The sequence below is a fragment of the Balaenoptera ricei genome, chromosome 10 (assembly GCF_028023285.1).
Source record: "Balaenoptera ricei isolate mBalRic1 chromosome 10, mBalRic1.hap2, whole genome shotgun sequence".
Classification (NCBI taxonomy): Eukaryota; Metazoa; Chordata; class Mammalia; order Artiodactyla; family Balaenopteridae; genus Balaenoptera; species Balaenoptera ricei.
The window spans coordinates 54634477-54661076 of record NC_082648.1 but is presented as its reverse complement, the minus strand read 5'-3'; the positions used below and the strand labels follow the sequence as shown (position 1 = coordinate 54661076).

The following is a 26600-nucleotide window of genomic DNA, read 5'->3' as shown; positions in this document are numbered from 1 at the left end:
ATCCTAAATAACTGCTTTGGCTGGCCGTCACAGCACAGCTTCTGCAGTCACTTGTTAATGACCAGGCCAGTCCCTAACACACTAGACAAACTTACCTGAACTGCAGCTGGCTATTTCTTTCAGTTTAAAAAGAATGGTATTCAAGATTCAGGTGATTCCACTGGAGCACTGACAATGTGCTACAGCCAAAGCTGCTGGCATGAGACAGTAAAAACCCATTGAACATTCACAAGGTAGGAATACATCCTTTACGTCTCCCAGTACCTTGAATTTCTTTTTTTTCAAATGAATTCAAAAAGCATAACTCTATTTATAAGTATTTATGCTGTATATATAAGAGGATGGGCATATTATATTAAACAATAACTCTTCATTCGTTTAGTAGAATAGCCTGAAACCTTCCTCATTCAATTTCCAACCTGGGTGATTTAAATACTATCCTATTTGTTTATTGAACCCTAAAGATGTATCTTTCCATAGCTAGGAATTGCTATTCTCTGTGATTCTGTCAGAGGCTTCACTAGGTTCTGAAGAGTCCTTAAAAACAAATATCTCTTGCAAGACTGTATATTACCATGTTTAAACGGGCAGCAAGAAACTTTTAATAGACTGCAGGAGAAGGCATTTACACTAATGCAGATTCAAGAAGTTCCAAAGAAAGAGTGAGAAAAATAGGGAGGGAGGAAAGACAAAGGAAAGCAAAAGTGAATGTGATTTTATTTAGAGACCTACATTTTTCTTTTTATAAAGTATACTTAGAAAGACTTCACTGGCTAAATGTATTTGAATGGTAAAATAATTTTAATTAGATTCTAATAACAATGTTAGCTTTTATTTCAACTTATACAGACCGCAATAAAACGTCCAGACAATACCTGCTTATATGGGGTATTTTGTCTTACCTGAACAAATGACTGAAAAGAAACACAGTCAGCCCTCTGTATCCACAGGTTCCACATCTATGGATTCAACCAAACACGATGGAAAATATTCTCCCCCCAAAATTCCAGAAAGTTCCAAAAAGCAAACCTTGAATTTGCCATGCTAAGGCAACTATTTACATAGCATTTGCATTGTGTGAGGTATTATAAGTAATCTAGAGATGATTTAAAGTATAAGGGAGGATGTGCATAGGTTATATGTAAATACTACGCCACTTTATATAAGGGCCCTGAGCATCCTCAGATTTTGGTATCTGCGGGGGGTCAGGAACCAATCCCCCATGAGTACCAAGGGATGATCAATAACTCCAGACACAGCAACCCTTACTCACTGCAGTAAAATTGCTTTTCTTTGCTTTTCCATCACAGTGCGAAAGAGGCACGCAGATGTCACCACATGCAAAAATTTCCTACCATGTTATGAAATTACTGAAAGAAAGCTTGCTTAGTTCCCCAAATACTAAACTTAATTTGTTTTGAAACATAAAAGAAATATGATTTAGGAATAGAAATGCTTTCTACTTCTTTTACTTTTAAGGTACCTAATGTCATCGTATATGAGATCACTGAAATTAAAACAGGAGAAACTTAACTAACCACTGACTCTGATTGTGGGATTGAAGAAGGATATCAGCTTCCAGAATCAGGGCCACCAAGATAGAGTGGTTGATTCTCTATGAGAAAATATGGAGGCAGCAAAAGAGCAAACCAGAGCCGAACAGCAAAACACACCTTTGAGTAGACCTGTGGGTTGTCAAATAGCGCCTCTTCTGACCTTCCACAAAGAACGTTGGCCCTGCTCTGGCCTGAAAAGATCCACAGGAACAGCTGGCAAATCACACTAATGGCATGTTGGTCTCTCATCTCACTGAACCCCATATTACACTAGGCTTTATGCAAATACCTACTACTTACATTTTTAATATTTTCTAAGAGATAGAAATGTTTCCCTGAGAAATGTTTGTCCTGTCAGAACAAGCCTCTCCACAACTTGAATGCAGAACTGGCTGTGATAGGTGAGTCTCTGCTCAATTTGCTATAGATGTCTTAAAAAGTAACTTTTTGTTTTTATTGCTTTATATGTTGAAGGGGTTGTGTCTTTGTGGATTTTGTCCCCAAAAGTTCATTAATTGCAAATCTAACATGACAAAATAACTTGGTTAAAATTATTCTTTCCAATGGCATAGATAATTAAAATCTATACAATTAGAATTAAACAATTCTGTCTAAAATATTTTTGTTAATATATGTTCATTCATACAAAAAGGCCAATTGTGTTCCCAAAGTTGAGAGAACTAAGCTACCCATCTGTATGTCATTTAGTACAAGAGAAGCAACTGCAGGTTTAAATTACATGGTATTGGATTGCAATTTCCTAACATTGGATGCTTTTCTGCTTTTTTACCTTGAGTCATTTACTAAGGAGTGTTCATAAAAAGTAGCTTAAAGCACAGATGCTTGCAAATCGTTTAGGCAAAGATGTTTCTCTCTTTTTCATTCTGCCTCTCTCAAAAATCTCTCTTTTCTGAAGAAAAAGAATAAAACTCTTGGTCAGTATTGACGAACCATGTCAAGGATTTGTACAAGGAAAAAAGGTAAAATTGAAAACATCTGATTGAAGTAAATAAGACAAACATAAAAGCTTCACTGGTGAATGAAGGGTACTGAAAAAACTTTATTTCATAGATTAGAAATTACTTTTGATCTAAACATTCTTAAAAACAGATTGTTTTCTACTATGAACCATCTCATTAGCTGTGCTACAGAGACCTCGTTTTAATGGCAAGCTTTGAAAGACTGCTGCTGTACTCTTTTGTTAGTCTCCGTCTTATTTGTAAGGGGGATAAAGATTTCATTCCAGCTTTCTTTGTTTGTCTTTCAAGAACCACTAAAGCAGTATTCACACAAATTTTGTAGGAATGTGCCCTATGTCACAGCCTACAAATTATTTGGTTTTGGTGCACTTAAAGGTCATCTTCCAAATTAGCAAAATTTTCCTACATCCTGGCTTTTCAACCTTAAATATAAATATTGTTTCCTAACTGTAAGTGAGGTTTGTTCTTTAAGAAATGCTAGTGTTTATTTAAAGTTGTCAAACTTTGTACATTTTTATTCTTTGGTCATACTATGTTCTCAAAATAATTAGGCTTTTAAAGTGTACCTAATAGCAAAAGGAAGTATATGTGGACTAGAAACAACCACTGTGATTTAATACTAAACAATGAAAAGTTAGTCAGATTTTAATAAATTTCTTGCCACATAGTTTAATAATAATACACTTCCTGGACAATTGAAAGCTGTACTATTACATTAGCTCTCCTAGCATCATAACCCAAAACTGGCATATATAAACACAGAAAGGCTTCACTTTTGTCTCTAATTTCTCTTTTCCCTATCAGACTCACTTTTCTAAAGTCATGTGGTGCCACTGTTAATTTCAAAGAAATCATTTCATTTTGAAATTCTAGAATAATTCATTGGATGGTTTCCCTTTACTATCTTCACTTAGGTACTGTAATTTTCTTATTACACAGGGTAATTTAACATTAGTATTATATGACATCTGTTCAATGACCCCTAAATTGGCTTAGAAGTATGTTAGGGAAAGACTTTTTCCTTTATTTAAATGGTTAATAGAGTACTTCGAAGCCACAAGTGAGCATATGTGTATACACACGCAACACAAAGCATATTTGAGAGGGTAATATTGCCACTTTGGTATCTAATCATAACACCATTCCTTACAGAGTAACTTTGGTATATATCAGACCCACCTTGAACCCTATCCAAGGGCATTTATTTGCTAAAATATACCCAAAGTCTCTTTTTATATCAAAGCTTGTTCCACATTGTTGCTTCAAAGCCAGTATTGTCTTGAATTAGAGTTCACTTTCTGCCTTGCCTGCTTCCTAGTCACGTGACCTTAGACAAATGGGTCTCTCTATGTGCTACCACCCTCAGAGGTCTGCTGTAAGGATCATAGCAATTAGCACTTAACAAACACTGTCTAAACAAATGCAGTATTATATTATCATTTTGATTACAGTGAATTCTGAAGTTAAAACTGTATTTTAAAAGGTAACCAGATCAGGTATTTCAGTGTGCTGCAATATTTTATTGGTAATTATTTTTCCATAATAATTCCCTTAGAACAGTATTTTCCTCACAAGTTATCTTTAAAAATGATTAAAATGAGAATTGAAAGAAGAGAAGAAAATTAAAATTTGAGTGCCTACTATGTGCCAGGCACATTTCTAGGCACTTTCACATAACTACATTTAATCCTCTCAATAATTCTAGGAGGTAGATGTCACACCCATTTTACAGATACGGAAACTGAGGCTCAGAGAGGTTATAACATAACTTACTAAGGACAAACAGCAAATAGATATACTGACTCAAATCCCAGGCTATCTGACTGCAATGCCCATGGAAAACTTATGCTACAAATTTCTTCTTTCTTCCTAAATTATGCAATAACTTTCAGCTTGAAAACCATCACTAACAACTTAAGATAATAAGAGAGAAAAGTAATAATCACTACAGTACATCCAGAAAAGTAAAAACATTTGTCTATTAGCCAATGTCTGTTTTCTCTGTGTTCATTCCTTCAGCATAGGGTCAGTGACAAGGTTCAAACGGGATTCTCACAAAGTCTATAAAACGTTGAAAGGCTTTTTAAAGTCCTGTTTAGAAGTAAATCAAATCTGTTAACTAAATCTTAGAGCACTTTTAAGTCATAAATCTTATATTTCAGTGTGAAAATTCAAAACAAAACAAAATCCAAAGATCCCATAACTTTAATTTTGGTCCTAGGATCAGAAAAAATGAAACTATTAAATATCTTCCCAAAATAATAAGTGAGTAAGAGATAAGACTATCTTGTTTTGCTTTGAATTAACTAGGTTAAAACAGTAAAGTTCATGTTGAAATATCTTGCTACTATATTTAAAAATGGTGTATTTTAATTTTCACTATAAATTATAATTTTCAGTTGGTTATTAGTCTGTCATACTGGGAAATTAAAGAAACTTTTATCCCAGATGTAGTAGTGTTAGGAATTTCTAAATAAGTGGGCATTTATAAAAGCCAAATCTAGTCCATTTTTATAATAGAATATAAAATTATATGCCATGAACCATTTTTCTCTTGTTTTGTTTGTTTTGCACTCTAGTAATTTAATAAAGGCTTTAAGAAAAAAATGCAAAGCACAAGAAAGAAAAGCTCCATGCTTGTAGAAGCATGCTCAATTTTTCTGATTTTTTTCTCTCAACGTAGACCTATACAGGAAAAACATTCCTGAGATTAACATACAATCTAAGACGCCATGCCACTCTGGCTTCAGTCCTATGGTTTCCATGAAACTAGGGCTGCAGGACTTTCTTTGAGGACCACTGATCTGACATTTTTCTTACTGGTTTTTTAAGTCATCAAAAATGTTGAGTGTTTACAGAGTGCCAGGCACTGTGCTAAGTAAAATACTCATTCATTCATTCAATAATTACTTACTGAGCACCTACTATACGCTGGCATTATTCTAAGTACTTAAGATATATCTGTGAACGAAATAAAGATCCTACTTTCATGGAGCTCCCATTCCAGCAGAGGTAGGGGAAGACAGATAAAACACAGTGAAAATAAGTAAGAAAACTATATAGCCTCTTAGAAGGTGATAAGTATACAGGATGGAAAAAAAGCAAAACTGAGCAGGGCAAAGAAGACTGGGAGTGCTAGAAGTAAGGGCTGTAACCTTAAATAGAGTGGTCAAGGTAAGACTCAACGGAGGTGACTTTTGAGCACCGCCCTGCCTTAAGGAGGAGAGGAAGTTGACCATGCTGCTATCGGAAAGGAGAGCTTTCTGAACACCCAGTGGAAATGGCCAACGCAAGAGATGAATACACTAAAAAGTTCATACTCCAGTGGTAGAGATGGAGACAAGTAATTGCAACGCAAGTACTAAAACCTGAATATGAATGGAGTAGGTAAACAACAAAGAAAGAATATGCTTTTACATCTGGAAATTTACAATTGCATATCTTAGCACATACATTGTCTGACATTACCTTCCTTTCTTCCAAGTGAAATCCTTTAAGCCAAGTGCTATACTCAAAATAGCTCTCAGAGAGTATTTGTCTGGCAGAACCTTGAACACAGAATTAGACATGCGGTCTCTGCTAATTTGCTCTATGTATTTAATGTCATCCCTTTCAGACTATAGATCATCATTCCCAACCTGGAGTCATGTGTAAGATACTCAACAGACATTCTTTGGTGATGAATTTTTGATAGGCCTAGAGAGCAAAATCCTTTGGCCAAACAATGTTTTTACCCTTCGGAGACAGTTCACTAACTCTCCGCTTCAGGTGGTAGCAGGGAACATCCATAACTAAAGAAAGTATAAAATTAGTACCTCAACTTAGTTTCCATTTTTTAAAAACATTCTTGATTTTTACATTTAGGTTCAGTTTAATTTCATCTGTCCTCTAAGTCCTAAATATAACACAAAGGAAAACAAAAAACAAAAACTCTAGGTCTTAGGAATCAGAAAGCAGACAATTGTTTCTTTTTAAGGTAAGGATTTGTTTTCTTTTCTATATGTGAGAAAAATCATACCTTTATTTCTCATAGTAGTAATCACGTTTAATGCCTTCTTGCTGTTTTTCTATTACTTCATATAAGACAGTTCTACAGAGCAGTTTCAGTTATATTCTATTGATGCATGCACAGAGTTCTAATTAACATTAATGGACGTATAAGCATGCCAAGGCAACACACCATTTTAAACTTCTTGAATTAAACAAGACCATATGTTTTAGTGGTGCATAGTTGAATGATAAAATTGGCCTTCTGGTTTCCATACTGAAGGTTTGAATAGATAAACTAAGAAAATATTTTCAAGGAAGTTTTCCTTCCAAGTCTACATATCCTGATAAATTCACCCCTACTCTGATCTTCCATCTGAATATCCTTAGTACTAGTGTATTTACCCTGCAGGGTACTATTTACATGAGCTAATATAATATATTGCAATTATTCTCAAATGTCGTCAGTTGTTTCTGCTTTATTTTCCCAGATTATAAATTCTTTGAAGACATAAACTGTTGAGCCTAATATTAATTCATACCTTCTACAACTATTTATTAAACATCTACAGTGAATTAAGAACTGTGATGTGTACTGGAAAGTTAAAAATGAATAAGTCAAGGTTTCTGCCTTAGGGGAGCACATACTGTAGCAGGAAAGATAAGAAAAACAATCAATACAATGTGCAGTCTTATAGTAAAAATATATGCAAAGTTTTGTGTAAAGAGAGTTAACAAAGAAGACATTAACACTCTTAAACTTTGCCCACCTACATTGACTAGGTCCAATTATAATTGGGATATGGAAAGCTCACATTATTTGCAGAAACAGCATCTACAGGGTCACAGGGCCAGAGAAGATTCAAATAGGGAAGAGAACTCCATCCAGACAAGCTGATAGATCAAATATGTACAATGTCAAGGTGGTAATCAAAGAGTCTTTCATGTAAGTGGGATTACCTAATTTAACAAAGCAAAATAGCCAAGATAAAATGTAGATTCTGATTTGGAAGAGGGAAAATTGGGCAGCTGAGAAATAAGGCAGTTTTAAAATTAAAGGGGAAATATGCCAATGCTTTCTCACTGTAAGTCAGTGGGAGTAAATGTATTTCCCACAGCATCTAAAGTCTATTAATATGATTTTAAATTCTAGCCTTTGATATTAAGTAATCTGTAAGGCTGCATGATTTTCTTGAGAGGTGACAACAGAGAGCTTTATCACTACATTCATCCGATGATACACTCACCTGAATGAACTCTGTAAGACAGAAACCACATTTTACATTTCTTTTACTTGTGGGTTACAAATTTTTAATTGTTGAATACATGTGTGATAGTCATTTTATCAGCATTCTCTAAGGGTAGCAAATAAAACTAAAGAGTACTCCTCAGTACTTCAAAATGTAATGCAAATACAAGAGCAATGACTTTTTTATTAATGTGGCCCATAAAGACTAGAGTTTAGGGAAATATTCAAAACATGTCTTGATCCAAAAAGCATTTTCTTACTTGCAAAGCATATGAGTAAAAAGAGAAGTTTTAAAGGCACTGCCATCATCAAGTGACAACAGTGGAAGAGAAAGTTACTTAACTTCAAGTCTATCTGATTGCATGTGAAACGTCTGACGAAGTTAAGAGTTCCCTGTTTTTAATTTTTTTTCCAGTATGGGTCTTCACTAGAACATCATAGCCTGTACAGAAAAAAAAATTAAAAAACAGACAGGCTCATTTCCATTCTACATTTCACATGCAATCAAAAAGACTTGCAAAAAATAGTTCTCTCTCCCATCCTCCCTCACCGCCTTGGGAGCACAGGCTGAGGAGATGAGAGGTAACCACCCACAAAAAGGAAGGAAAGGAGCCCTCTCTTAGATTACCATGCAGAATTTTATTTCCATGTAACATCAAGTATGCTTTGTTAGAAAGAAAATAAAACTTATGTTGTCTAAGAGCTCAGCTTTGTAAATTTCTAAAATTACATTATCACCCAAATCCAATTTAAAATCTAAATTAACTAAGCTCAATGGGCAGAAAATATGTCTGCAACTGCCACTCAGTGGACAGCTAAATCTGAGTCTAGCTATACATTCCAGAAAATCTAAGAGATTCTGGAGAAAAAAAAAAAAATTCAAAAAATTTACAGTTTTCTTTATCAGCCAGATAACTAAAGAAAAGGCATAAGACTTCTGAATTATTCAATATATCCTTGAGGGACTGGGGGAAAATTTCGGTCATCATTGCATCCCCAGCACCTCGCACTGTGCCCTAAGAAGAGTAAGCCCTAAATAAGTGTATGTTGTATTTAAATATTTATTCAACTCTCCATTTTTATTATTACTATTTAAATTTTCTTCCTAAACAATGTTTTCTAAATGATGGCTCTGGCTATGTTTCTTAGAATTTAGTTTAAAAACTGCAACAGTAATATTTGCTTAATAAACCAGTGTAATTTTAAAAAATAAATGGTGGATTAAATTTTTTTCTTTATTACTACTCTGAATCCTTTATTACCTCTCTAGAGTTCCACTTTCAAATATTTTATTATGACTAATATTCCATTAATTCTCTGGATTTAAGACTATGAGGTTACCTAATCCAGCATTCCCCAAAACATATCCTGTGAAACGGTGGCTCTGAAAAAAATGTTCACAAGTAGTTCCTCTTGAGGGGTGAGGAGAAGTTTCTATAGTCAAACCAGATCAGGAAAATCTAGGTTACATGGGTTTCCTAATGAAGACTTCTTACAGACTTTCTTATGCTGATGTGCATTATTGAACATGTGGTATTTTGACGCACCATTATTTTATGCTCCACCAGAAAAGTAAAAAAGAGTTGTCAATCAAACCATGACACAATACTTTCTTATCAAAATAATTTTTAGGGCTTCCCTGGTGGCGCAGTGGTTGAGAATCCGCCTGCCAATGCAGGGGACACGGGTTCGAGCCCTGGTCCGGGAAGATCCCACATGCCGCGGAGCAACTAGGCCCGTGAGCCACAACTACTGAGCCTGCGCGACTGGAGCCTGTGCTCCCCAACAAGAGAGGCCACAATAGTGAGAGGCCCGCACACCGCGATGAAGAGTGGCCCCAGCTTGCCGCAACTAGAGAAAGCCCTCGCACAGAAACGAAGACCCAACACAGCCAAAAGTAAATAAATTTATTAAAAAAAAACTTTTCAGCTGCATCCTCACTACCAAGATGATGAAATGTAAAACCAGCTCATCCTAGAATTTATAAAACATGGTAGTATGCAAAGTTTCTCCATTTGATGATGGGATCAGTTTTACAGGGTATTAGTAGAATGAGTGTTCATAATTTGGGAACTGATGATCTTCCAGTCCAAAGCCCTCATGAGGAAACCAAGGCTCAAAGAAGTTATGGGACCTGGTCACACACCTGGTTAATGAGAGCAAGCTCCGCGTCTGCAGCTTTCCTCATTTAATTCTCTCATTCAATATATTTCCCTCTTGAACCAATGCTCTGTTGTACATTAACATGCCCATCTTTCACTAACCCATGTGCCCACAGCCTGTTCCCACCCCTACACCACCATCCTCCCCTCCTACTGCCTCCTGCTAATTATAATTACATCTACACATTCCTTCAATATCCTCTAGGAGAACTGTCATTACTTCAAATCCTAATCCAAGAAGCTAGTCAGCCATTCTGGGCAGAAAGAAGCACGATGCTTCTTACTTCTTCTACTTCTTCCTTCAATAGTAAAGCAAAGGAGGAAATGTGTAAATAGAATCATAAAAACACGAAGTATGTAACTCCCTTCATTCTACAGATAACAAAATTTGGACCCAGGGTGGCCATCTTTCTCAGAATGTGCATTCCTTAAGAACAGAGATCACATTACTTAATACGTGGCATTATTCTGATACATAAGATGTTGCTACTTGTTCATCACCATTCATTCATTCAACAAATACTTATTGAACACCTATTATGTGATAAACACAATTCTAGTTGCTAAGACGGAGTAGTCAACTAAACAGACAAAAAAATCTCTACCTTTCTGTAGCTCACTTTGCAGGAACCAAGGGTTTTCCTGTAATAGAAATAGATTTTGATGATCAAACCTATCAACATTCCCAGACTTATTTGATGTTCCACCCCTGACTTTTTATATTTTTCCAGTTTATTCCCCCTTACATCCAGGGATTAAAGTTGCACAGAATAAATTTCTGGGAAATGTCAGATAATGTTAACACTTGAGGGTAATATCTAACTGTGAACGATTTGACAAGAGTGTATTTCATTCTAAGTTTACAGATGAGGAATAGGAATAAAAGGTACAAAACAGATTCTGGGGCCAGAAAGCAAGTTGGTGGTAAAAACAAACTAGTAAATGCAGATTATGCTTCCAATCTCTTTCTTCATCAATACCAATAACAGGACAGCAAGCTCTGAAACTTGCTGTGATGTTATTTAAAATTTGCACAAGAAATATTAAACTATTAATCAAAATGGAATATACTACAAAGAGCTGTACAATTCTGTGAGTGAACATGCATTTCTGTAACAAAACAAAATCTTAAAAACTATAGCTATAGAATTTTAGATTATCTTTGCTTGCTTAAAATTTAAGTAATCTAGCGAGTTAGATTAGCAGTCTATTCTTCACTTGCAATTACGTGATTGAATACAATAAATACATCTAGTGTTGAAGGAAATGCTTACCATAGTAGTAACTGAGTAAATTTAAATTCTATAAATGTGTAGCTCTTAAAAATCACCTAAATAACTGATAACTTTGTCATCACATGGTGTGTGTGTGTGTGTGTATATATATACATATATACACACACACACACACACACACACACACACACACACACACATGTATTTTGGCTGTGCACACAGCATGCGGGATCTTAGTTTCCCGACCAGGGATTGAACCTGCACACCCTACAGTGGAAGCATGGAGTCTTAACCACTGGACCCCCAGGGAAGTCCCCATGGTATATTTTTATAACATGCATTTTTAAGTGACTAATACAAGTGCAAATATACTAAATGTAAAAAAGAGAGAGAAAAACGAGGTAATTAAAATAAATAAAATGGGGGTTTTAAATTTTCAAATGGTTTTTTTCAAATGCAAAGACACAAAAATAGAGATAATTTGCCACTGCATCTTGGTAAAATCTATTCAAAGCATTTTAAATTAAAATGTATCTAGCAAAAGCGGCCATGAGAAATTCAGTCTCGAAATAAAATGTTTGGGATGAAGCTATAAACTAGAAAAGACTGACAATGAATATTCATCAAGTATTTAGCCTCAATATTAGTGACTCTTTGTGAACTGTCATTCACGCCCCACTCCTTCATTAAACACGTGTTTGTTAAGAGCAAAAGATGGCTCGTTTTAATAAATCCTTCTATGATCTGTCAGGTAAATTACTGTGAACATGTTTAGATAAATAAACTTCTAAGAACGCTATCTATATGATTCCCCAAAAGTGCATATTGTCTAGATAAACTAACTCTGTAGAATTATCATTTGTTTTCAGAACTGATAATATTTTATATTCTTTAGTCGTTAATTAGAGAATTTCTCAAACAAAATTAAAATTTATTTTTTGTTCATGCCCATTTTATCTCTGTTGCTACTAGATTTTGCTATGTATTTTATAATTATTAATGTATGTGAAGAATTTATTCTATATTTAAGAAAAAATTAACAAAATCTACATTTAACAAACCATATGCCCAACACCTTATTCATACAGATGTATTTATCATTCTATAGCAATTTAGCCTTGTGCACAATTTTTAAAACTCATCTAATAATCATATGCTGTACAGCAACTTTTCAGTATTAACTAATACTTTATTATATCACGGAGCTACTAAAACATTTTGTTTTAGAAAAGAATATAGCTGCATTAGAGTACTCATTAATCAACATTTTAAATATAATTTTTCTTAGCTTCCAAAAATATTTTTATTCATGCAGAAAAGGATTCATGCTTAACAGTCAACATGTTAAACTCATAACATTTTCAAGATTCTATAAAAATTCAAAACATAGCAAAACAAAATGTGAAATTTTCTTTAATTCTTGGGTGGTCTGCTGAAGAAAATTTAGCTACATATAAAACTATAAATTACTGTTAAATCAGCTATTTGGATACAAGATAAGTTAATTTATGAAAACGTGTTTTAGTTTATAGAAAGTCTACACATGATAGACAATTTCGATGAGATGTCCAAGCACAAGGGAGTTGGAATCCTGTTGAAAATGGAAAAAGGTTTTGCACTCTACAAATATTGTTTGAACATCATATAAGCAGAAAAATTTGTGGTTTGTAAATCCATGTGTTCTTAACTGAATATTCTTTACATACTTTTGTTTAAGTTTTCACAATGCACCTATGTGCTAATGATATCAATACCCTTTCATGCTGTGAAAGAATGTAAATCTAGTGCCATCTACTGGGAAAAGTAGATACCGTTCAATCAATTAATTGCAAATTATTTTGTGAATTAGGGGAGTTGAAATTTGAATGTCTATTGTTTTAAAAAACCATTTGTTTCTTTAAAAAAAAAAAACTCCCCCAAAGCATTTTCAATATAAATAAATAAGTTAGGTAAGATGAACATGTAAGAATGGTGAAGTTGGAGACTAGAAGGCAGTAAACTGAACTCACGGGAGAGAATTTCATTGGTGATATCAATACAGAAATCAGAAATTATACATTCTGGCTAGAGTTTTTATATTGTTTTCTGTTTAGAAGGAAGGCTCTGAATCTGTGGTCAAGGAGACCTCTCTTATGAGTATCAGAATATCTAATAAAAAATCTTGAAATTATATGAAAAATTGTATAGGTGCACATATGTATCCTCTGGAGGAGAAAAGCCATAACTTTTATCAAAAAAACCCACAAAAAACCACGGAAATGGTTCGTGTTTTCATGACGCAAAATGGTTAAAAATTAAAACTAATATAGAAAGCCAATCTAATCAGTAAGTGAACAACACACCAATGACTTCAATTTTTTTTAAGGTAAATACAATATCAGATGCTATTAATGAAATATTGCCAGCTCAAACTTGAATAGTAGTACTCCTTATTTATGGATATTGCTCTGGTGCTTATCTGTAGTATTTCCTCTTTACAAATGCAGAACTTAAAGCACAGCAAACAATATTAATTTGCTCCAGAGAAAAGCAATCAAAAGAACCAGAGTTCTTAGTTCTCATGGTAAGTGTAATATGTACTTATTCCCTTCCTCAAACAGTTTATCACCAAAACTCAAATTGTTTGAGAGAAAAAGTAAAAGCAAGTTTGGATAATATACTTTGAATCTGTGTTACCTTTTTTTTTTTTTTTCGCTGTTGCTGTTATTTGTTTAGCTACAATGTGATTTATACCTGAGAAATCTACCATATTGTATTAATGCAATAAAGTGAGAAAAGAGAAAGTTTTTTTACAATATATTCAAAAGGCAACCAAACTATGAACTTTAATTTAACCTCCTCATTAGATTTATTTGAGACCCAAAAGAGCCTCAAATAAATTTGTACTGTCTGTTATAGCTATCACTTCACCTACATGTAAACTTTCCAAATGTTTATTCATTCACTTAACAAATATTTATTAAGTGCCAGGCACTGTGCTAAGCTCTGGAGCCACAAGCCCCTGATTCTTAGAGAGCTCTACTTACACAGATGATAGTCTATGACTTGCAAACACCATTTGCAAAATTTCTGTCTTTAAGACTTCTAATTTCTGCATTGGAATATTATGACATAATATCTTTATAAGCTGCATAAACTGCCGTGTGGCTCTTCAATTCATGGAGACTGTTAAATATGCCACTAAAGTCAAGAGTAACAACCACATATTATGTGTATGATGTTAGAGGAAAGCACAATTTATCACTGTAATTAGTACTATTTAGACAAATACTCTCACTTGGCTGAAAGCTACCATGATATCTAGTCTAACCTACAATTAGACTTCATTTCTATCAAGCATTGAAACTATGTATAAAATTGTGCTTCCTAATCCCTCCTAAGATGATGCTTCAGTCTTGATTTAGATGCAAGGAATTCTAATGTTCAAACATGGAAAATATTTCTGTCCTCCCACCACTACCAAGCAGATTTTTCTATAAATTCCCAGCCATTAATTAGTACTGAGTTTTAAGATTTGACTAACCCAAAGCCAAAGTAAAAACAATGACAGTTCATAAAATCACAGAATTTCAGAACTGAATAGATTATCTAATTTAAATTCCTCATTTGAAAAATAAAGAGACTGAGATCTGGAGAGGTTTACTGATACGTTCAAGGTCTCACAAGTTAATGACAAAGCTGTGGTTAGTTTTCTGACTCCTATTCCAGTGCTCTTTTTAATACATAAAAGAAACTGTTATAGGAAATTAAGAAGAGCTCTGAGAGAAAAAAAAATTTAATTACAAACATAAGCAAACCATAACTCAGATGCACTTAATAAGCTCTAAATTGAAATTATGCCTTATTTAAAAATAAGAAGAAAAGGAAGTCGAAGCTGAAAAATGATAGGTCAGCCTTCTGGAATATGGCCTTCATAGGTCAATCCAGTTATAATCAACTTTAAGAGCCTGTTCCAATTATTTTTCAGTTCTGGAATTATTTCATATTGAATAATAACTAAAATTAGTAGGGTACTGGCTAGGGAGCAGAAATCTTTTTGATTTACAGAGATTTTTGTTGCAATGGGTTTTGACCAGGGAACAGTAAATTAAAGCAAGACGTCAAACTTTTACCTTAATTTCCTATATCTCCAATTTTGACCTCTTCCCTTTCTACTTGTATAAAGTGATAAAGACCAGAATTTCCATTTCCATTTCATTTTTATTTTTCAAAATTTAAATAGTTTGTTTCACATTATTGTTAAACTTAGCAATTTCTTCAACATATTTATATTTCTAAGCGTAAAATTCTGTCAGAGAAATGGATGGTAACAAAGATTTTGCTAACACTGAAGTTATAAAATACGTGGACACTGGAAGACTGAGTCTCATAACACTTTAAAAAATACGGGGTGCTTGAATGGCTAAGAAATTATGGAATACTATTCTAGTCAAATCATTTATCAAAATAAAATGGGCTTACAAGCCCTAAGTAAGAAAGACCGAGTCTCTCTAAGCTTCCATCAGTACTGGATAGTAAGAATAAAAGAAATGTGTTGTATGTTTATAGGACTTGAATCTGGTTCAGCAGGATGTATAAGTAAAATAAAGAGATCAAAACAACAGATTGAGATGGTTATTTCTCAAACATAAAGTGCATTTGTGGTTCTGATTAAAGTAAAAATAGTTAAATGAAAGATGGGACATATTTAAATGTTTTTAAAAGTCTATTGTACTAGAAAAATACAAAATATATATGTATGTATATTGATACAGATGTCTATAGTGAACTAGTGAACATTTATATATAGTGCTTACTACATGCCAGCCACTGTTCTAAGCGCTTTCCACATCCTAACCTATTTCATTCTCACAGCAACCCTTTCAGGTAAGTACTATTATTATCCCCATTTTACGAACAAGGAAGCCAAGGCACACAGCCAGTTAAGTGGCAAAGCCAGAACTCAGATCCAGTCAAATTCCAGAATTTGTGTGCTTAAGCATTGTACTATAATGGTTACTTCTTAAACATTATCAGCTTTGTTGAATTTATCTTTGAATCATTTGATATCAAAATTTAAAGACACATATTTTGATTAAACAATTGCATTATGAAATACTTTAATCCCACAATTGTCATATATCGAGGGATACCATGTTAATTAATAAGTTTCTGTAAATACTTAGCCTCCTTGGTGTATGACAAACTCATGTTACAAGAACTATGCTACTGCTCTCATATCTTGGGGGTTTCTTTTTTCCAGTGGAAAACATGGTTATGTATCAGTTAAATAACTTTCATACTACGATTATTATATGTAGTATATAGTTCTGGAAAAGTTCCCCATGGCACAGGAACTACATTGGTTGATGCTCTCCCTCAAGCTTACATACAATTCAACAAATAAATCTTGTCAGTCCTACAACTTGAATTTCTCTTATCTATCGCCTTCTTTCCAAACCTACTGTAATGATCACTGTTAAGGCTCTCAGTACTTCATGAGTCCCTCCAGCCTCAAGCTCCTCCAACATACTCAATGGTGGCATGCAGGGGCATGGCGGGGTAGGGGAAGCGAAGGTGTCAGGAAGAGTGGTTTTGGACCCCATGCATTAAGCTTCATTGGCCTCTCAAGTCACCACAAATAGACATAAAATCTTTTTTTTTTTTAAATAGCATGTTTACTATTCAAGTACAGCTTCAAGACAAAAGCCTTATCCTTCTAATTAAGCCTTCTAATTAAGTTGCCATCTCCACCTTCTCATAGAAATATCTGGAACCAGCACTGAACCTTCCATCATACTAAATCAATAATCCTTATAAAGTGCAAATCAAGTCATTTTACTCCCCCTTCATCCCTTCCCCAAGATTTAAATTTTTTAAAACATCATATGAGGCACTTCATGATTTGGCTACCTTCCTTACCTCTTCTACTTGCCCTCACCTACCCAAGCTAGCCATATTAAATAACCTGCGTTTCTCTGAACGTACCTTGCTCTTTCAGGTCTTCATGTCTTTCCCACACTACTTCATATATTAGAAATGTCCTTCCCTCTCCTTGGACATCTGGCTAACTCTTGCTCATAGTTTGAAATTCAACTCAAGCACTATATCCTCCATGAAGTCCTCCTTAAACTTCAGAGACCTTCTCTCCCTTCCAAAATCTCTTCCCCTAAGCAAAGAGCTAGAAGCATCCTCTGGATTCCCCTAACATCCCAGGCATAAATACTTTTAGTCTAGTCTTATCACCGTATGGTTCAATGGCCTTTACACAGTTCCAACTCCATCTTGTGCTTGTTAAAGAAATTGGCTTGATCTTGTTTATCATTGTATCCTCACTGCTTCACACAATGTCTGGCACTCATAGTTAATATTCAATGAATATTTAATGAGTTGGAATTAAATTCTTTATACAGTATAGTAATAGAGATATGTATACTAAAAGAAAATATAAATAATATTGACAATAATGTTCACAGACTATATCTGGCCATAGTGATTTTCATAATAAAATTAAAATATTAAACATGAAATAAGCACATAATAAAATTTTGGACTTTTATGTCTCAGTTGTTTAAATGCTTAAACTTACATTTTTAAAAAGGGTGGTGGCTCTAATTTAAGAAGCAGTGAACACATGCTATATTAGTTCTCTTTATTTGGTCATTGTTAAATAGAACATGTTTTCTTTATAAGTATAATAACTAACTTTATTACACTAAAGTTGCTCGTTTTAATTTTTTCTTTCTAAAGGAATGACCACATGTGGAATGAAAAGCATTTTCATTATCCTTTAACGAGATGAATGTCCTATTTTGTGTGATTTGGAGCAGTTTCTTATCAAGGCTGCCAGCCTCTTATGAACATTACGATTTTCAGATTGTAGTGTGCGTTAAAGAAAAAGAAGATATCATGAAATATTAGTGACAATTATATACTGAGCAAGGAAACTGGACAGTGTTTCCAGGGGTTGTTAGGACTGTGGAAATGAATGTTACTCAAAGTAGAGTGGTGATTTATAACCAATTTCCGTCTTCAAATTAGGGCCCAAGTAAAAGAAAACGAAATTCAGCAGAGCATTATGGTGTATCATTTCCTGCAGCAGAAACACTCCCCCACCCGGACCAGTGCCCTTACTAAGTATAGTACAAGAAGCAGCAACCTGAGGGAAGCCCACAGGCTCGCAGGGCTACTGGCTGGCTCTTTGTCACCAAATGCAGCAGGTTGAATGCAGACATCACTGTGATATCTTCACCAACAAAACGAGAGGCAAAGAACAGGGGCAAGAGCTGAGTAAGAGAAAAAAAGAAAACAAAAACAAATTAAAACATCACAAATGTTAAACACATTCACTGCACAATTGATGGTTACGGTTTTATCTGGAACTGAACACACACAGAGTGCTAATAAATTTCAAATGCCTATTTTTCATATGGTGGGCTTACTTTCAACCCAGGCTTATTTATATCTTATGAATAAAATACACACTATATAATAGCAATGTAATCTGTGAACACATTTTGCAAGAGGTTGAGAAAAGAGATGAAGTTTAAAACAGTTGAAAGGAATTAACATTTACTGAGTTCCTACCAAGTGACAGGAACTGTCTAGGGCCAAACATAAATATATTACATCATTTAATTCTTACAATAAACCTAGAAGGTAGGTTTTATCACCCAATACATATGTGAGGAAGCCAAGGCTCAAAGGTCCAAGGGCACAAAGCAAATAGCCAGTGGAAAAAAAATTAGAAAACCTTGTTCTATCCAACTACAAAGTCCCGCTCTCTCCTCATACCACGCTGCCTTCTTCCAGCAATTATTTGCAAATCTCCCTCCCTGGAGAAGACTGCAAAATACTGTAAGATTAAGAGATTTCTTTTGTTAGAGTTTCATATTTTAAAAAAATAGAGTCAAACCTAAGGACAACTAGGAGGCTTCACTTTATAAATAGTGTTAAGTTTGAAGAAGGCATATCAACCATGAATTTTCATTTGATTTTATGATTTATAATTTCTAGATCAATTCTGTAAATAATGTTCACAATCTAGCCTTAAAAAGGGTAAAAATATTTTTTAAAGCTTTTGGAAATGAATCATGTGGAAGGATCTCAAAACTGTGTGAATGTTAAACTTTAAAGAAAAGTTCAGCTAGGATTTTCTTTAAACTTTTGTATAATCTTTCAGTTGGTAAAGATTAACTTCTAATGAAGGTAGAAGATACTAGATTAACAGTAACTTCTAATATTTTATTTAAAATTAGCATTATTATTAGCATTATAGTAGTTAAGTGATCTTAACTACTAAATGTCCAAAAATGGATATAAAATTAACGTCTCGTTCATTTCCTGACCCTCATCCCTCACCCCACCCCCCAAAAATAAAAGTCTGTTCCTGGTCTCTTCTGACCTCCTCGAAGAACAAACACATAATAAACAGTAATATATTTTACCAAATCATTCTGGAGTATATCTGACACAAATCTGCTTGTATTAACATGCCTGAACTCTGATTTCTCCAAACTAAACTCACTACAAAACTAAAACATTTTTGTGTTACTAACTGGAGACAAAAGGGAGGAAGAGGGAAGGTAAGTATCACAATGCACAGCCTGAAAGAACCATTAAACATAAATAAACATGTCATTTTCACGAGTGACTGCAGAGCAGGGAAAAGAGAGCATTCCTTTGGAGCAGACTACTGACTAATAAAAGATCAAAGGTCTATACCTCACAACACTATAAATAAAAATGTATTTTTTTCCTTGTGACCTTCTCTGTGAGGAATAAAGTACGCACGGTAAATGTAATCACTTAGCAAAGCTGCAGCCTCATTGTGCTCCTGCAGCTGACTATAAAACGTCTTCCTATCCTGTTTCATCAACTGCTGTACCAGGCAGCCTGCGCGCCTACCGATGGCCACGGCCATCTGGCTTGTGTCAAAGCCAGCGCACAGGAAGAAAGGGAGTGATGTCACTCTGCAGGTCAGGCAAAGAACAAAGATGCATTCTACAATGAAAAGCTGAGGGCCTCAAATACCGGGGGGCCCTCCAGCATGATATGACGGAGTGATTTAATGTTCTGCCTGTTGCATTTATTTCTACCCAAATAGCCAGGGCTCCATCTAGTGGCAAATTAGTTTTGCCCAGTTTTCTTTAAAAGTGAACCCAGCTACACTAGCACCAACAAAGGAGAGCAACAATGTGATTACTTTTAGAGCTGTCTAACCTTTTTTACACTGAAGAATGCAAAAGTACAATATGTCACAGTGCTCTCCATTGTCAAATCCTACAACGCATGCATTTCATAGGTTAGGATTTGATATAACCCTAATTATTTTAATGTTTGCAAGGATAACTGAAAAAGTAGCTAATTTTGCAAAAATGCACATAAAGTGACATTACGTACACACTACCCAGAAAAAATGTAGCTGAGATAGAAAGTGAAAAACAGTTCTAAAGAACGGATACATGCATCTGGATGCCTTGGTGAAATCAAACTCATAGTTATATTCCACAAAAGAATCATAGTTAACATGGCTCTAACATGTGAGGCCAGGAGCAACTGTTCTTTAGAACAGAAAAAGGAATATTTTTATGCTGAAATGGTTTAACAAATTAAATTTTTAACTAATGTTCTTCCACTTAGTTTTTCTTTTTATTTTTTTAAACATTTATTTATTTATTATTTATTTTATTTTTGGCTGCATAGGGTCTTAGTTGCGGCTCGCAGGATCTTTGTTGAGGCAGGCGGGATCTTTCGTTGTGGCGCGCCGGCTCCAGGGCGCATGGGCTCTGTAGCTGTGGCACGCAGGCTCTCTAGTTGAGGCGCACGAGCTCAACAGCTGTGGTACAGGGGCTTAGTTGCCCCGCGGCATGTGGGATCTTAGCTCCCTGACCAGGGATCGAACCTGCATCCCCTGCATTGCAAGGCGGATTCTTTACCACTGGCCACCAGGGAAGTCCCCACTTAGTTTTTCTTAGTTTATGTTTGCAATAAATGAAATCAAACACTGACAAACCAATCTAAAATGCAGAATACATTTAGATGAAAGATATATCACAATGGATGGGTGTGATCTATGAGATCAGACTACCTGAGTTTGAATCCTCGTCCTGCCCCTAAGGAGCTGTGTTACCTTGGAAAAGTTGCTTACCCTCTCAGTGCCTTAGCTTCCCCAACTCTAAAATAACAATTAAATAAGTGAATCGGTAAAAAGTGCTTGGAATAACTCCTGGCACATAGTATATGCTCACAAACATTAGCTCTTATTATTATTTAAATATACAAATATTTGCTTTATTTCAGAATTATATGAATCGGAAATTTCTAACAGTCCATTTATACCCAATCCTATTTAGAGTTAGCAGGCCATTCTGCAAACACAGAATCCTATTTAGGCCAGAAAACCTACTACTCTTGGATTGATTTCCATGGTAGGATAAAGTTATCCTCAGGATAATAGTCAATGAAACCCTTGCCATATGGCAGGCACCATTCTAAGCACTTCACATTTATTCGCTCTTTTAATCCTCAGGAACTTATAAGGTACATATTATCATTTTCCCAGTTTTAGATGTAGAGATTGAGGCATAGGGAGGTTAAGTAATTTACATAAGATCTTAACGGCTGGTAAGAAGCAGAGCCCTTAAGTAACTGGACGGAATGATTTAACAGATTTGAACCCAAGCCATCTATTATAGTTCCAGGGCCAGTGCTCTTGACCACTACACAATTGGCAATGAAGAGCCTGAGGTTGTTACCAATCCACTCTAGACACTCTGATTCTATGTTCTCCTAACAGACAATGAGGCTGATAATAAATACTTAATAAAGATTCATTTAATTCAAGGAGATTATTTGAAGATTCTCCCTCTTGACATTGAGTGAAAAAAGTAGAGAGTTAAGGTAGTAAAAAGCCTGAGACAGACTTCTAGATTTAATCTTTCTGTCCCACCACATGCAACTCCTCTTTCCTTTTCACCTTCAAATCGTTTCTGTAAACGCCTTGGATACATCTTTAGGATATATAACCTATAGATGCCTAGAACTGAGTCCACTTGCATCTACCAAAGCTTCAATATGTTGATGATACGGTACTTTTGAGAGTCAAACAAACCAACAGCTACTCCCCCCACTCCCCCCGCAAAAAATCTGAGTTTCAATTAGGCAGCTTTTTTCCCATTGTGCTCCCTGAGCTGCCTGGATGAGGACCCTAGCCAGAAACAATCCTAAGTCCAAAAAGAGGCAAAAGAAGCACATTCTTCTAAGTGGTGACAATCTTTGGGAAAAGAATTAGCATTAAACACCCCCTAGAAATCAGCGCTGAGCAAAAACCACCCAGAAAATCTATAGTTCCTCAAGTTTATCCTCAACGTCTTCACTTTTGCATTGCTTTTGACTCAAATAATTGCACCTATGAATAACATTTATAGATAACCAATATGTTTTTTTAATGCCAGACACAATTTACACATCTTTCTAATCTCCCAGAATATCTAGCACATCACTTTGAAATTATTTGGTGTTAAAAAATATGGGTTGAACAATACCTAATGAGCAGTATCACACTATGTGTTGAGAACAGAATTAGATTACATAATTGTCTATCATTTTCTGCTTAAAATTTTTAATGATTCCCCATTGCATATTGCAGGGTTTCCCAAGCCATGTTCTGTGAAACAGACAATACCCCTTCAAACAAATTTAGTAATGGAAATGCTACCCAACATAAAGGGTCTGAGAGGCTTTACAATAAATGCACCTGCTTAACTTTCTCTCAACTGGTGCCTCTCAAATGGTTTTGACCTTACAAAACCCCTTCCTTTCCTATCGCCATCCCACAGACACATTCTGGTAAATCCTTTGGATAACATCCAAATTCCTGAACAAAACAACTAAAGTTCTACATCTAGCTGCTGCCTAACTCTTCACCCCTTTCTCTTGCCATACCTCCACATTCCAACCCAACCCCACGCTCCTGCCATACCAATATACTCATAACTTCCCCCAAATAGGTCTGCTGTTTCCTATTTCCACCTCCACATCTTTCTTCATTCCATAACCTTACTGTCCTTTCACCACTCCCAACTCCCACCACTCCTAACTTCTCCTATTTGGGTCCCCAGTGAGGCACAAAGCATGTTGTCATATCCCCTACAACAATTTTCAGGGCACTGATTTGCTTACATCTCTGTCTCCCTCTTCTAGATTATAAACCTCTTAAGCATAGGGACAGTGTCTTTTTCATCTTTGTATCCCAATACCTAGCACCTAACAGCCATTCATTTATTGAGTGAAAGAATGACTATATAAATAACTGATTCTATGGAAATGAGTGTTCTGGATCATCATTTCCCACCCTGCTATCTCTGCCATCTCAACTGTCAATGGTGCTTAAATGTAAGAATCTGAATTAAAACCAGTTGGTTCCTTCATAGGAATTAGCAGTTTCTGTGAAGAGGTGGGAAGTTGAAAGTGCAATCTGACTTGAGATCTAGATAATTCAAATGCCCTATTTTGGTCAAAAATTTCTACTTCTCCATCTTTTTTAACCCCTAGAACTCTGACATCCAAAATTTGACTAACGTTAATTTGTTAGCTTTTTGGTTTGGGTTTATTTTTATTTCCTTTCACTTCCTTCCTTGCAGTTGAACAATCAACTGCCAAAGAGAGATGATATAAACAGGGAAGCGGGGAACTTACGAAGTTGATAATTAGCTCAAGAATAAATGAGCTGATTGTGCTAGTGGATTTAAAGCATCAAACCTAAAGGTCAAATCCCTTTCCAATAAATGCCAAAAGAATGTCTACATCAGTGGTTCTCCACAAGCTAGTAAAATGTCCCCCCCAAACTGCAAGGGCTAACCAAGAGTTGACAAATTTGAATTTTGTCAGGTAAGGACAAAATAAAAACAAAAAGCCCCAAACCCTAATCTCACCATAATATCAGAAAAGAAAATTATATTAACACCAAGAACTCGGAAAGCAATCTCAAGATAAAGAACATACTTTTAAATAATATATTTAAGTTTTGTGGGAAAACATTTCATTGTTGCTATTTTTCTCATTTCTTTACGAAAAGAAGACACTTCATCATGGGCTAGCATTTGGAAACCACTAATCTAAATGTCTACAATAAAATTCTATACCTGGCACCCAGTTTATGCTCAACTAATGTTTGCTGAATGAATTGATCAATCAATCATTTACTTCTCAAAATCAATTGGCCAAATTGCTAGAATCGGGCATCTCTTTTATTAAGCAGAGATCTTTCCTATTTGTTATAAGAAACAATAGAACCCTGGCTACTCAGAATCCTCAATCTTCCAAACCATTTAGAGAGAACACTTTTTTAAAAAAATAGACACATTTTATTTTATTTATTCTTTGATGTGGACAATTTTTAAAGTCTTTATTGAAGTTGTTACAATATTGCTTCTGTTTTATGTTTTGGTTTTTTGGCCTTGAGGCATGGGATCTTAGCTCCCCAACCAGGGATCGAACGTGCACCCCCTGCATTGGAAGGCGAAGTCTTAACCACTTGACCACCAGGGAAGTCCCTAGAGATAACAATTTTAAGATACCAAATTTTACTCAGCTCACCTGTATAAATTCTTACTACATGGAAAACAATGTATTAGGAGCTGATGAATATGCAAAGATGTAAGATATAGTCTGTGCTGTCAAAAAACATATTAGCTTAGATGGAAACATAAGATATGTACTCAATGCCTTTACAGAGGTAGAAATAAAGCACATGGAATTTCAGGGGAAGGAGAATTGCTTCCAGCTTTGGGAGAGGGAGTGGCAGGGATATGGGGGGTTGGGAACTGAAGAAAAGTTGCATAAAGAAGAAAGTTTTCTTTAATATCTCCAAGGTTAGCCATTTTTAAACTTTTTGATCTTAGGATCCCTTTACACTCCTAAAAAAGTTATCAAGGACCCCAAATGCCTTTTGTTTATGTGGTTATACCCATCAATATTTACTATATTAGAATTAAAGCTGATTAATTTTTAAAACATTTGCTTATTCCATTAAGAATAACAAAAATAAAAATAATAATACATATTACAAAAATGACATTTTCAGTGAAAAATAACTATATTATCCAAAACAAACAAAATACATATTTAATGGGAAGAGTTTTACATTTTTTTTGCAAATCAAGTCTCTTTAATATCTGGCTTAACAGAAAACAGCTGTATTCTCATCTCTGCTTCTGCATTCAATCTGTTGTGATATGTTGTTTTGGTTGAAGTATATTTATGAATGAAATCTAGCCTCACTCAGATAAGTAGTTGGAAAAGGGAGGAATATTTTAATAGCTTTTTCAGATAACTGTAGACATTCTTCTTTGATATTACACCAAAATTCAACAATGATAATCTGAAACTATGTATTATCGATGAACTTTTCATACTATTACATTAAATTTCATTGGTCTACCTTACATTTTGACTGGATCTTTTAACTTTGTATGATTTTGTAACATCATGCACTGTTCGTTTGGAAAACATTGGTTCAATGGGTTATGCAGATCTTTCACATGCTGACACATTACATTATCAATATCAAAAATATTCATTAATATCACCACTGATTTCATCAGATAAATCTTTAAATGTTGAGAAGCTGTCAAGCTCATAGTGGCAGATACAAGCTTTCCAAAATTTTATTTTTTAACTTGAAAGCTCGAATTTTATCATTGCCAACAGTACAGTCAGTTGTTTTCCTTAACGTGACAGAATCACTTCATTCATTTTTGAGAAAATACTTGCCAAATACCCAAGTTTAAATAACCATCGTTTGTCTGTTGGTCATTCTGTCAAGTGAAATGGTGTTTCAAACAAGCGCACCAGTGCTTTTCCTGGAGACGGCCACTGTACTTTGCGACGCGGAGGCTCTTTATAAAAGTGTATTTCTTGCTTCTTCACACAGAATAATAAAAAGATATGCACTTAAGATCTAGAGTTAATAAAATTAATATAAATCTTACTACTTCATCAAGGACATTCTTAAGTAAAAATGGCCTTTTCTCCTGTTTGGATGTTAGTGAAGAATGGAATGACTGCTAAAAAGGTTTGCTGCCCCTGCCTAGCTTCACACTAAGACAACAGCAGTTTCACCTGCTTTGGCTTTTGCAACATCAACGCAAATGTCAACACAGTGAAAAAGGAAAATAAGGTCGTAGCATTAGTCTGAAAATAGTTTTGCCTTTGTGAATCCCTTGCAAAGCTCTCAGATGCCAGGGGTCCTTAGTCCACGCTTTGAGAACTGCTGGTCTGGCCCTCCGGTTGGTCCATAACAAGCACAGTAAATGTTTCATAAGCACTCGTTGAGTAAGTGAACGGCGGACAGAGGAATACATTTATAACTTACCCCATGTTGTCTAGCAAAAAACAAATGGTTAGAAAATAATACCAGTAGTATTTAGACCTCTTACTACTTCTAGAAC

The 26600-nt window shown here is 35.0% G+C and overlaps 1 protein-coding gene across 4 annotated transcripts in view; it reads right to left on the bottom strand.

The window, feature by feature from the left end:
• MSRB3 (methionine sulfoxide reductase B3) overlaps positions 1-26600 on the bottom strand; it is a 161866-nt gene that overhangs the window by 112509 nt on the left and 22757 nt on the right. For 2 of the 4 annotated variants that reach the window (XM_059936421.1, XM_059936423.1), the window contains exon 2: positions 18308-18434. The exons of 1 other annotated variant lie outside the window; for it this stretch is intronic. In XM_059936421.1, the coding sequence (XP_059792404.1) occupies positions 18308-18383 (76 nt within the window). In that variant the 5' untranslated portion in view covers positions 18384-18434. Of the gene's footprint in view, positions 1-10539; positions 10577-18307; positions 18435-26600 lie in introns of those variants that run through there. One more of the 4 variants, XM_059936425.1, reaches the window with a different exon arrangement.